The following is a 12,235-nucleotide window of genomic DNA, read 5'->3' as shown; positions in this document are numbered from 1 at the left end:
TAGTCTTCTCGTAACGTGCGTCTGTTATAAGTTGGACCACCCAAGAAATAAGGACATACCTGTAAGTTAATTCCTCAGGTATATGACCGAGATGAATAGTACCTTCTCTTAATTAACCTGAAACTCAGGACAGCCTTTCGGGCCTCCCAAGGGTTTCCAGTTTTGATTTTGAGATGCCTAGTGGTATTGTTTGACTGGGTTGGCATTATCACCGAATGAGAGGGTTTCTTTCCCCTTTGTCTCGGTTAACGTGCAGGTGCTCGAGTGAATCTGTAGTGCACTCGATAGCCCTGTAAGCTGAACACATTCTAACATGGAATGTACTACCAGGCAACTCGGCCTATGAATTCTAGCAAGGGGCAGAGTACTGCCTCCTCACTGAGATATCATCCGTCTTGGTATTGTTTCTCTGATGTTGATGGTTAACTACTAAAAGCTAATTCTAATCTCTCTGCTCAGCCTTCACAGACTTGGGTCTCTGGTTGGCTTGGAATTCTCACGAATGGTTCATGTCTTGTGCTCCACATTTGGCATTGCGAGAATTACCAAACAGAGATATATCTCATTACTTATTATCATCTCTCTGTTTACCTCAGGGTATGACAGAAGTCCATAAGTTTTCTGCTTTGTCACAGTTGACCTGTAGGCCACTGCGATGATTCAGAATGGTTTTTCAGAGAACGTACAGTGTTGTTGTTGTTGTTGTTGTTTTTTTTTTTTATATATATATACATTTTCCAATTTGTAAGTGTTCAACTACTAGTTGTTCACCCCAAATTGGAGTAAATGTTGGAAAACTTTGCCCTGACAGAAGCACTATCATGGTAAAGAAAAGAGTTCCTTCCTGAACAAACCTTTGCAATGTCAAGAAGCGGTTCGCCCAGGCAGTACGCCCTTGTGTTTTACATGGTTAAAGACTTCCATCCTTCATTGCAAGTGAAGGCCTTTTTGTCAAACAGCAATGAAATAGCTGTAATTCTCTTTCAGTCCTCTGTAAATTTCAGGGATTAGAACTGTCCTCTTTGGTTGGCATCATAAATGGGACTTTTCTCTGTCAGAATCATGAACGTTAACTTCTTTCCAATTCAACTGTGAAAGATGTGGGTACGCACTCGCTCTAGTCTGTCACATAAGTAGTATTGTTTCTCCTCAGTTGATATTCTACTGTTAATGAGAAACTTTTTCTTGATCTTGTCATCCCAGGGACATCAGGCCTCTGGATGGGATTTGATTCTTGTTTGGGATGTGCAAGCCCTTACGAGAGTTATCAGACAGAGCTTTTGTTTTTCAAGACTACATCCTATCTCTCTGGCAGTGGCGAAGAGGATTGATGTCTTGCATGGATCATTTTCAACATCACCCTTCAAAAGGTGGGCTTTCATGTCGCGACTCAGTCTCGGATGTTGAATCATTTGGCATCTGTTTTGATGGATGGAATCTTTCATGATCCTCTATGCCTTGGACTTTGTGTTTATTAATCCAGATCTGCGGAGACTCAACAATTTCCTTCCTCCACTACAGGCTCGCCAATGGAGAAGTGTCTCAGGACGTAACTTTCTTTGAGTCCTGCAAGATTGCAAGCTTCATCTCTGCAAATAGGTATGTCACTTGCACACACTTCTTGAGAATGCAGAGTGCCACACAGCTGTGTGGGGAAGTTGGTGATGCACTCCTCTTGCTTGCAGAAGATGACACCACAAAGTCCTTAATTCTCCGTCTGACTCGAAGGCTAGGAGGAGAAGGAGATGAAGAAGCAGGAGATGGGGTGAAACTACCCCCCTATACGACATCTCTCCCTCTACAACTCTTCCTCCCAGAGAGAGCAGAATTCCTCACATGAAAAGTAGAGTCCATCCTCTTGAACATAGCTTGAAACAATGCCTCCGATGGCTCAGTGAGAGGAACCAATGACATCATAGTAGAATGGGATGATGTCGCAATGGCGGAAGGAAGAGACGCCACCACAACTGACGTCATAGGCTGAGAGGATGCTGGGAGTAACATCACAACATCTCTAATAGCAGCGCTGGTCGATGGCCTCACTAGCAGAATGATAAGAGGTGACCCAGTAAGTGTCGACATTGACATAGGCGTCCTGCTAGGAGGCAGCACACGAGAGCCAAAAGAATGTAGTCCTGGAGGAGGTGGGACTGCCAAGAGGGGGATGGGTTACAAGCCTCCAAAAAATGTGAAAGAAGGCCATCCAAGGAGGATGGCCTAGCAATGCCCAAACAGCCGCCATCTTGCTTGATTCCGAATCTGAAATTAATGAAACAGATGGTGTACAGTGGACTCCTGTATTCACGTTCTCCAGATTCGTGGACTCGCACATTTGTGGATTTCTCTCGGGAACGTTTCCCCGCATTATTCGCGGAAAATTCACATATTCACTGTATTTTTCTGGGAAATATCCAGAAAGTCCTGGTTTTTTTTATCAATTTCATCATAAAGTGCACTTTTTCTGATAAAACTATTAAAAAAAACAAGTATATAAATTTTTAGTGGGTTTTTCTTGAGTTTTAACTAACAAAATAGGCTATTTTCAGCATTTTTATAGAGGTTCCAACTATTCACGGGTTCTAACTATTGACAGGGAGTTCTGGTATGCATTCCCGCGAATACGGGGCGACCACTGTAGCCTCCTCCCTCTCCAGAATGACATTAGATCCTGAGGGAGAGGGGGCTACATTAAACATATCATCATCCTGTGCAACTCCCAATACCTCCAATGATGAATTGGTGGAAGAAAATGAAGGAGACAGAGATAGCTGAATTGTCCAAACGAGGAGAATAAAAACCCTCCCAAGAAGGACAAGTAGGAACTCTGTGATGCTCCCTCTTCTTGTAAAACATCCTCCACTACTGCCACAGATTCCTTGCTTTACAATCTTTGATTGTTTTAATCATTTCCAGCTGGCACAAGATTATCCTATTGTTAAGACCTCAGGTTTGTTGGCTATGAAAAATACAGATTGATTAAAAATTTGTTGTTTTGCAGTGTTTCGGTAATACTATTCGTTACATAGTTGTTTACATTGATATCAATTGATAATATTTTTTGGTAACTGACAATGGTGAATGCTGGATACATGCAAGTGTTTCATATATTTGAAGTGTAAAGGAACTTTGATGTATAGATTAAAATTTCAGAAACTTTTGGAATATGTAACTTTCAAATTAACCTTGTATTAACAGTTGTGTTGTTAATTGCCTCTTCCAGTGTATACAATTTTTATCATTGACATTAAATTTTGTGAAGTATGGTAAAAATTATTAGTAGTAAAAGGTAATTGAAGTATAGTAGTATAGATTTGTAAAGTTAAATATGTATCTGGTAAAAAGTAATTTTTGTATTTGGGGCTTATCCAGTAATTATATAGCTAAGAGCTTTCTACCTATGGCAGCCTAATTTACACTAGCAATAGTACCGGTTACTGTGTGGTTAGAATGCCCTGCCCACTACCAGGGAGTATATGTAGGTAATAACCTGGCAAAGAGCTTCTATTCGTTTTCTTCAGGCTCCCGGTCAACATCGGTGGTTTTAGGCAGCCTTTTACCCAACAGATTGTGTTGATGAATTTGGAGTTCTCGGTGAAGTACTCAGTATGTCAGATTCTAGCACAACTAGTGTTAGGTTTTGTGTAGATGGTTTCAAGACCAGGTTAGCAAAATCTTGCTATGATTCACATACCAGATGTAGTAAATGTAGAGGGCAAGAGTGCAAGAAAGTGAATACTAGTGCTGAATGTCATGATTGGGATGACAAGAAATGGAAAATCTCTAGGTCCCATCAGGACCAAATGGATAAGGACAGAAAGAGAAAAGCAGGTATTAGGGCAGAAAATAGATCTAGTTTGGATGATATTCAGGCTGCCGAGAAGATAACATGATTGCTTCACCTGCAATTCCTGTTGATGCTCCCAATCCCAACACCATGACTAGCCTCGAGTCAAAATTCTTTAAGAAGTGCGAATGTTTAGCAAGTGCAGTGGTGGAGCTTGATGCTTCTGTTAAAACCTTAATGGAACAAGGCACTTGAACTGTTAGTGAAGTACATAGTGATTATGTAGAGGAGGTGGCTGTCCGGCCCACTGGTGCTCCTAGACTGAGATCACTGTCCCCCTCCCCTGCACCAGGGAGAAGACATACCGGAGGTCGAAGGGAGGCCGGTGGGGTTTGACCCCAGGCAGCCGCCCCTCAGTCGAACCTGCTGGCAACTCCCAGGTGTCGACAGAGCGCCGCTGGAAAGGTGTTTCATTTGGTGACACGATCTGTCATTGGAGTTGGACAGCTCGACTCTCAACAAGAGGTGTCGTGAGTGATTTCAAGACGTGACGCATCCCCTCAAGAGGCAGTCCAAGGATGTAGTCCAAGGATGTAGATAAGTTACCTCCTCCATCTAAGAAGAAGAAAGAGGACATCTTTAGTCCTCAACCTTCATGCAGCTATGCGGTATCACTACCTGCTTCGTTGGCTCCCAGTCCCAATCCGCTTGGGACAGTCTGGAATCCTTCACCAGTATGGAGCGACAGTATGTTTCAGCCAAGTGTAGGACAGATACTTCAGAGTGAGTTTCTTTGGTTCTAAGTCCAAACCTATCCTGGATTTTCCTTGGACTCCTGGTTGTGATTCTCCAGTTAGGATGCGACACTCGCATTCAACCAAACGACTGACATCAGTTACGAGGCGCCTGCCTTCCCCACCAGCTGAGTCAAGAGTGATATCACCTCGCTCTCAGTCGTATTCTTCAGCTTCAGATCCTTCGCTTGCTCCCCTGAAACAACAGGAATCAAGCACATCGTCTGTCTATTCGACATTGTTAAGGTACTCTCTTGACAACTTCCCAGATTTTTTCTCCCCTATGGCTCCAGCATCACCAGCTTTGACTTTCCTTAAAAAGAAACCTGCTTCAGACAGCTTGTCACTACCCAAGTTGATACTCTCTTCATCAACAAAGAAAGCCTTGAGAGACATGGACTCCTGATTAGCGTTAAGAGAGAGATGGGTAAAGCTTCTTTCGCCGCACCTCCTGCCAAGCTGATTAAGAAGTCACCGTTTTTATGGCACCGGAGAATCTCCTTCCTTGGGAGCATCTGCCTCCTCCCAGGGAGATTTCTCAGGCCTCATCGACTCTGCTAGGCGATTGGCGTTTTCTTTAGCCAAAGTTATGCTCTTGTCATTGGAAGTGGATCACCTTACTAAGAGTATTTTCAAGGTGTTAGAAGTTTATAGCTTCTTAGACTGGACAATTGGGGCATTAGCCATAAAGTGGAAGATGGCCCGGTGATGACGGAAGATGTCGCAGCAGACTTGCTAGGGGTATTGTCTCGTGCGGACAAGGCTGTTAGAGACGGATCAGTGGAATTAGCATCTCTCGTCTCATTTTGCATCTTGAAGAAGAGGGATTTATGGTGTTCCTTTACTACTAAAGGAGTAACCACGACACAGAAGTCAGCCTTGCTTTTTGCCCCATTGGACAAGAAGAACCTTTTCCCAGAAGAGTTAGCACATCAGATTTTGTTGTCTCTTCAGAAGAAATTGACCAACGATCTGTTGGCGCAATTGTAGAAGCGTTCTAGGGAGTGCCAAGTTAACACCAATAGGTCTTTCTCTCCTCTTCAAACCCAAAAGTTTCGTGAAGCAAACAGAGGGGCTAACAAAGACCTCATACTAATCTATGACCTCCAACCAGGTCTATCAAGAAAACGACCTACAAGACAGCAAGTAAGAAGTGAGGGATGTGTCCTTTGCATGCCTGTAGGAGCCAGGGTGGGCCTTTTTAAGAGGGAATGGAGTTTAAGAGGAGCAGAACCTCAGGTAGTCAAGGTTTTAAAGCAGGGGTATGTCATCCCCTTCAAAGAATGCCCACCTTTGGTCAGTTTGCCAATAACATTACTGGCCTACTCAGCAAAATCAGAAAAGTTTGCGGCTCTCTCTCAAGAGGTAGAGTCACTGCTTCACAAGAGAGCAGTAGAAGTAGTGGAAGATCAAAACTCGGAAGGGTTTTCCAACAGACTCTTCATAGTCCCCAAAACATTGGGGGGCTGGAGACCAGTTTTAAATGTGAGCGCTTTGAATCAGTTTGTTGACAAAACGAAATTCCACATGGAGACTAATCAGTCGACCATGTCCTCCATACATTAAGGGATAGTGTCCCTGGACATGAAGGATGCATACTTCCACATCCCTAGTCATCCAGATTAGAAAATTTCTCCTGTTTGTTTTTCAAGGAAAAATTCTCCATTTCAGGCGCTATGCTTCGGCCTGTCAACTGCCCCACAGGTCTTTACTCACATACTGGCTCCATTGGCGAAGTGGCTTTATCTGTTGAGAGTGAATGTCTCTTTTTATCTGGACAACTGGCTGCTCAGAGCTGTTGAATGACACTTGCTTAGAAGATCTCTCTACAACTCTCCTTACGAAGAAACTAGGAATTTTGATGAACATACAGAAATCTCAGATCATTCCCAGTCAATGGATTCTATATTTGGGAGTGATTGTGGATGCTCAGAAATTTCTGGTTTTTCTCTCCCCAAAAAGGATAAACTTGTCTCCTTTGCGTCAGACGTTTTCTGTCCCTTTAGGAGTGCTCAGTGGCTCAATGGATGAGCCTTTTAGGAACATTAGCCTCAGTCGAAAAGTTTGTGAAACCAAGGAGACTCCACATGAGGTCACTTCAATTTTTTCTCAAAGCAAATTGGAGCAAGAAAACTGCTCAAGACTCTTTTGTGTTCCCGATAACGGCACAAATCAAGAAGGACGTTCTATGGTGGTCATCAGAAGATAGACTTCAAGAAGGGAAGTCTCTTCTTCTGTTGAACCCAGACCTAGACTTGTATTCCGATGCCTCAAACCTATGCTGGGGAGTTCATCTGGAAAACAAGGAAGTATCGGGAACTTGGCCGGAGGAGTTCAGAAGCTCACACATCAATGTGAAGGAATTAAGAGTGATGTTTCTAGGTCTGTAAGCTTTTTCTCCACTAGTGCGAGGGAAAACGGTGACTATACATTCCAACAATTCAACGGCCCTGTCATATCTCAAGAAACAATGGGAAATGCATTCCTTTTCCCTTTTACAAGTGGCTCAGGAACTGCTGCTGTGGGTAGACAAGAATCAGGTGTGGTTGCTGACTCGCTTCATTCAAGGGAAAATGACTGTCTTAACCCTTAAACGCCGACTGGACGTATTTTACGTCTACATTTTTTGTCTCTCGGGTGCCGACTGGACGTATTTTACGTCGACATACAAAAGTTTTTTTTAAAAATTCGGGGAAAAATACTTTTAGGCCTACCAGCCGAAAACTCTTGAATCACACGCCTTGGGGGATGCTGGGAGTTCACGGATTAAGGTGTTGTTTTGTTTACAATCGTTACGCAGGCGCGCAAGCGCGAATTTCTTTCTTGCCGCACTAAAAAGTATCTGTGACACATCTCGGAAATTATTTCGTCACTTTGACATAATTTTTTTACCATTTTAAATTAGCCATTACATGGATTATTATATATGAAAATGTGCGCATTTTTATGTAGAACACAACGAAAAAATACTCATGATTGTAGCTTTTATCAGTTTTGAGATATTTTCATATAAATAATGATAAGTGCCAAAATTTCAACCTTCGGTCAACTTTGACTCCACCGAAATGGTCGAAAAACGCAATTGTAAGCTAAAACTCTTATATTTTAGTAATATTCAATCATTTACCTTAATTTTGCAACTAATTGGAAGTCTCTAGCACAATATTTCGATTTATGGTGAATTTATGAAAAAACTTTTTCCTTACGTTCGCGCGGTAACTCTTCCGAAAAAAATCATACATGCGATTGTGGTAATGTTTGCACCATTTTAAATTAGCCGTTACATAAAGTTTTATATATGAAAATATGCGCAATTTCATGCACAATACAACTAAAAACAACCCATGGTTGTAGCTTTTATCAATTTTGAAATATGTTCATATAAAAAATGATAAGTGACAAATTTTCAACCTTCGGTCAACTTTGACTCTACCAAAATGGTCGAAAAACGCAATTGTAAGCTAAAACGCTTATATTCTAGTAATATTCAAGCATTTACCTTCATTTTGCAACAAATTGGAAGTCTCTAGCACAATATTTCGATTTATGGTGAATTTATGAAAAAAATAACATTTTCTTTACGTCCGCGCGGTAACTCTTCCGAAAAAATCATACGTGCGATTGTGGTAATGTTTGCACCATTTTAAATTAGCCGTTACATAAAGTTTTATATATGAAAATGTGCGCAATTTCATGTAGAATACAACGAAAAATAATTGAAGGTTGTAGCTTTTCTCATTTTCGAAATATTTGCATATAAATCATGATAAATAGAAAAAAACCACGTTCGGTCAACTTTGACTCTACCGAAATGGTCGAAAAACACAATTGTAAGCTAAAACTCTTACATTCTAGTAATATTCAGTCATTTATCTTCATTTTGAAACAAATTTGAAGTCTCTAGCACAATATTTAAATTTATGGTGAATTTAAAAAAAACTTTCCTTCCCTCCGCGCGCGGATTCTCCGCCACAAATCTCCGAAATGTGTATGTCCCATTCTCGGAATATTTGCTCCGTTTTATATTAGGCATTTCATAGATTTTTATATATGAAAATGTGCGCAATTTCATGTAGAATAAAACGAAAAATATTTGAAAGTTGTAGCTTTTCTTATTTCCGAAATAATTGCATATAAAAAAAATATATATAAAAAATTCGACATTCGGTCAACTTTAACTCATCAGATATGGTCGAAAACTGCATTTGTAAGCTAATATTCTTATAGTATAGTAATATTCAATCATTTGTCTTCATTCTGAAAGAAATTGGAAGTCTCTAGGACAATATTTAGATTTATGGTGAATTTTTGAAAAAAATATTTGTTTACATCCGCGCGTTACGAATTCATGCATTATTTTGTGATAATATTTTCTCTGTGTTGCTTTTATCGTTTTACAATGTGTTATATACCAAAATGATCGCAATTTAGTGTACATTACAACGTAAAAAAAAGTAACTTGTTACCTTTAACCGTTTTGCGCACAGCGCGATTTGAATACAATTATATATGAAATTTCGTTTTTGCGCTATCATATATCGCATTATTTATATATGATAATGATAATTTTTTTCATTTCTGATGGTTGCATACTAAACTTCAGGCAATGACAAAAAAAGGAGCCAAAAATGAACTCTTAATCTTGAAAACTAAGCGCGCTGTGATTTTTTGAAAAAAATATTTTTTCCGCTTCCGCGCTCACTCTGAAACACCTCCGGCACACGGGAGACATTTTTTTTTTTACCGCTTCGGCGTTTAAGGGTTAATGGACGGATTGAGCCGGCAGAATCAGGTCCTCCTGACAGAGTGGACCTTAGATCAAAGAGTATGCGAGGACCTTTGGAAACTATGGGGTTGTCCTTCAGTAGACCTCTTTACAACTTCAAAGAACCACAGGCTTCCAAGATTCTGTTTGCCGGTCCCGGACCCTCTTGCTTAGAAGATGGATGCAAGACTGCAAGATTGGACAGGTCTGGACATCTATGCCTTTCCACCTTTCAGAATGATCCAGGTCTTAAACAAGATAGTCTCCCCAGGATGTAACAATGACTCTGGTGGCCCCCTTGTGGCCAGGGAAAGAGTAGTTCCCAGACTTGATACAATGATCAGTCGACTTCCCCAGGCTATATTACTACCTCAAAAACATTGTCTTCTCAGACAATCCCATTTTCAGAAGTTACATCTAGGATTGTCCGCTCTGGCTCTGACAGGGTACAGACTGTTGAGCGCTTCATCAGATCGAAAGGTTTTTTGAAAGCAGCTTCAAAAGCTATTGCCCAATGCAGACGCCCTTCATCTAACAAATTATATCAATATAAGTGGTCAACCTTCAGAGAGTGGTGTAACAGAACAAAGTGTCCTCTTCTGAAACCACTATTAAGTCAGATTACTGACTTCCTTCTTTACTTGAGAAGATTTAGGAAGTTTTTAATGTCTACAGTCAAAGGCTATAGAGCTGTGCTTAGTTCAGTCTTTAAGCATAGAGGACTGGACATGTCTTCAAACCAAGATTTAAGAGACCTTATTAAATCTGTGGATGTTGGAAAACATAAAATATGATACCATTTTGTGGAATTTAGATGTGGTATTGAAATGGATTTCAGGACCACGTTTTGAACCCATCCAGTCATCCTCTCTCAGGGACCTAATGAAGAAAACTATATTATTAGTGGCCCTAGCCCCAGAGCAAAGTGGGTTAGTAAAATCCGAGCAATAGATAAAAGGGTCAGATTTTCACAAGGAGACGCAGTATGTTCCTTCTCTTTGGGTTTTCTGGCAAAGAATGAGGACCCATCAAATCCGTGGCCACGAGCATTCACTATTAAGAATTTGCGGTATTACTTGGACCTAATGAAGAGGAAAGGCGGTTATGTCCAGTTAGGGCCCTAAAATATTACCTACAAAGAACAGAAAAGGTTAGAGGGTCTTCAGATCTCTTTTGGTGTTCAGTTAGGGATCTGTCTCACCCTCTCTCCAAGAATGTTTTATCATTTTTCCTGAGAGATGTGATTTCAGAGGCACATGCTAATAATCGAGAGGACAATTTGGTCTCTTTGAAAGTCGGAGGTCATGAAGTAAGAGTGGTGGTGATGTCCCTTGGATTCAGACATAACATGTCATTGAACAAAATTGTGCAAGCAGCGTTCTGGAAGTGTTAATCAGTATTTGCCTCACACAACCTTAAGGATGTAGAAACTGTATTCGAGAACTGTAATACTTTATGACCGATTTCAGTGGCTGGCCTGGTATTGGGAGAGAAGGCATAGGGAATCTAACTTCCCTTTGCTTATTTTTGCCTTGAATAAGGTACAATGTTTGTTGGGAAGACTGGAGGCACATTTGTGGCTAAAGTACCCACCAGTTCCTTTTTAATGGTGGTGTTGTGACGGTTTTTTATGGTTATGGTGTGGTGTAGTGCTGTTTTGTTTATTTTGATTTTGGTCTTCGCCCAGGGCAAGGACAACCTTTTTAGCTTTGCAAGACACAGTTGTACTTCCTGACTCCAAAGCTCCCACTTATGTAGAGGCAACTCTGGGCTAGACAGCCATGTACTTTACGGGTCAAGTAGAGCACCAGCCAGAGGCAGTAATTATCTGCGGTGCTCACTTGCCAGGTAAGGAAACAACAAGCATATTATCTTATGTTGGCATTTTTTCATTTCAGTTTCATTACACTATATGTAATGTATTGAGATAGAGTTTGTCCATGGTTTCCACCCCCCATTAAATGTGTAATCAGCTATATAATTACTGGGTAAGTCCCATATACAAAAATTATATTTTTATAATAAAATAAGGTTTTGTATATACTTACCCAGTAATTATAGGATCAGAGCCCACCCACCCTCCCTTGCATGGACTTTAGAGCAGAAAATTAATTGAGGTTCTCTGCCAAGTTGTTGCCTACATATACTCCCTGGTAGTGGGCTGGGCATTCTAACCACACCGTAACCAGAACTAGCGCCAGCGTAAATTTTCAATTGTTAGGCTGCCGTAGGTAGATAGCTCTTAGCTATATAATTACTGGGTACGTATATACAAAACTCATTTTACTATAAGAACATAATTTATGTAAATACAAAGTTAATAATACAGTGAATTTTTTGTTTTTTCAGAGGAAGACCCAGATGGAAGGCGTAAGAGGCGTTTGTAGTATGTAACAAAGTGAACTTATTGATGTATTGTGGATTTCTTATTTTTAAAATATATATTATTGCCAGATTGAAGAGCAGTTTTTATATGAAAGAAGATTGCAGCATTGTGAGTGGAATATTGATGTATGAAGTTTTCAGTAGCATTTTATACTTGCACAAGTGCAGAATAAACCAGTATGATTCAGGATCATGTTTTACTCCTACCATGAGTCAAAAGATATAAGTACTACCAGTAAGTATAGTTTCTACAAGCTGTTAGCAATATTCTCTTGAAAACAGTAGTCTCTCAATTTTATGAGGTGAAGAAGCATCTTCTGTTCTTACCTTACTCTGTATTTTTTTTCATTGTGTATACCTGCTGTGGACTCTACTGGCCACAGTTACCAGATCTGTGTAAATACAATAGCTTCACCCAGTAAAATGTAAACTTCTCAGTTTGCTAACAATTTGGGTGCATTTTCCACTTAAAAGTTTTAAGTCCCAAATAGGAATAATAAACTCTCC

The 12,235-nt window shown here is 40.5% G+C and overlaps 1 protein-coding gene across 1 annotated transcript in view; it reads left to right on the top strand.

The window, feature by feature from the left end:
• Positions 1–11,916, top strand: part of LOC135220747 (uncharacterized) — a 671,524-nt gene extending 659,608 nt beyond the window's left edge. The window contains exon 13 of the mRNA XM_064258199.1: positions 11,693–11,916. Coding sequence (XP_064114269.1) covers positions 11,693–11,730 — 38 coding nt within the window. The 3' untranslated portion in view covers positions 11,731–11,916. The remainder of the gene's footprint in view (positions 1–11,692) is intronic.
• Positions 11,917–12,235: the final 319 nt, after the last annotated feature.

Source organism: Macrobrachium nipponense, chromosome 2 (genome assembly GCF_015104395.2).
Source record: "Macrobrachium nipponense isolate FS-2020 chromosome 2, ASM1510439v2, whole genome shotgun sequence".
Classification (NCBI taxonomy): domain Eukaryota; kingdom Metazoa; phylum Arthropoda; class Malacostraca; order Decapoda; family Palaemonidae; genus Macrobrachium; species Macrobrachium nipponense.
Note: the sequence above shows the minus strand (reverse complement) of the source record. Positions and strands in the feature narration are given on the sequence as shown.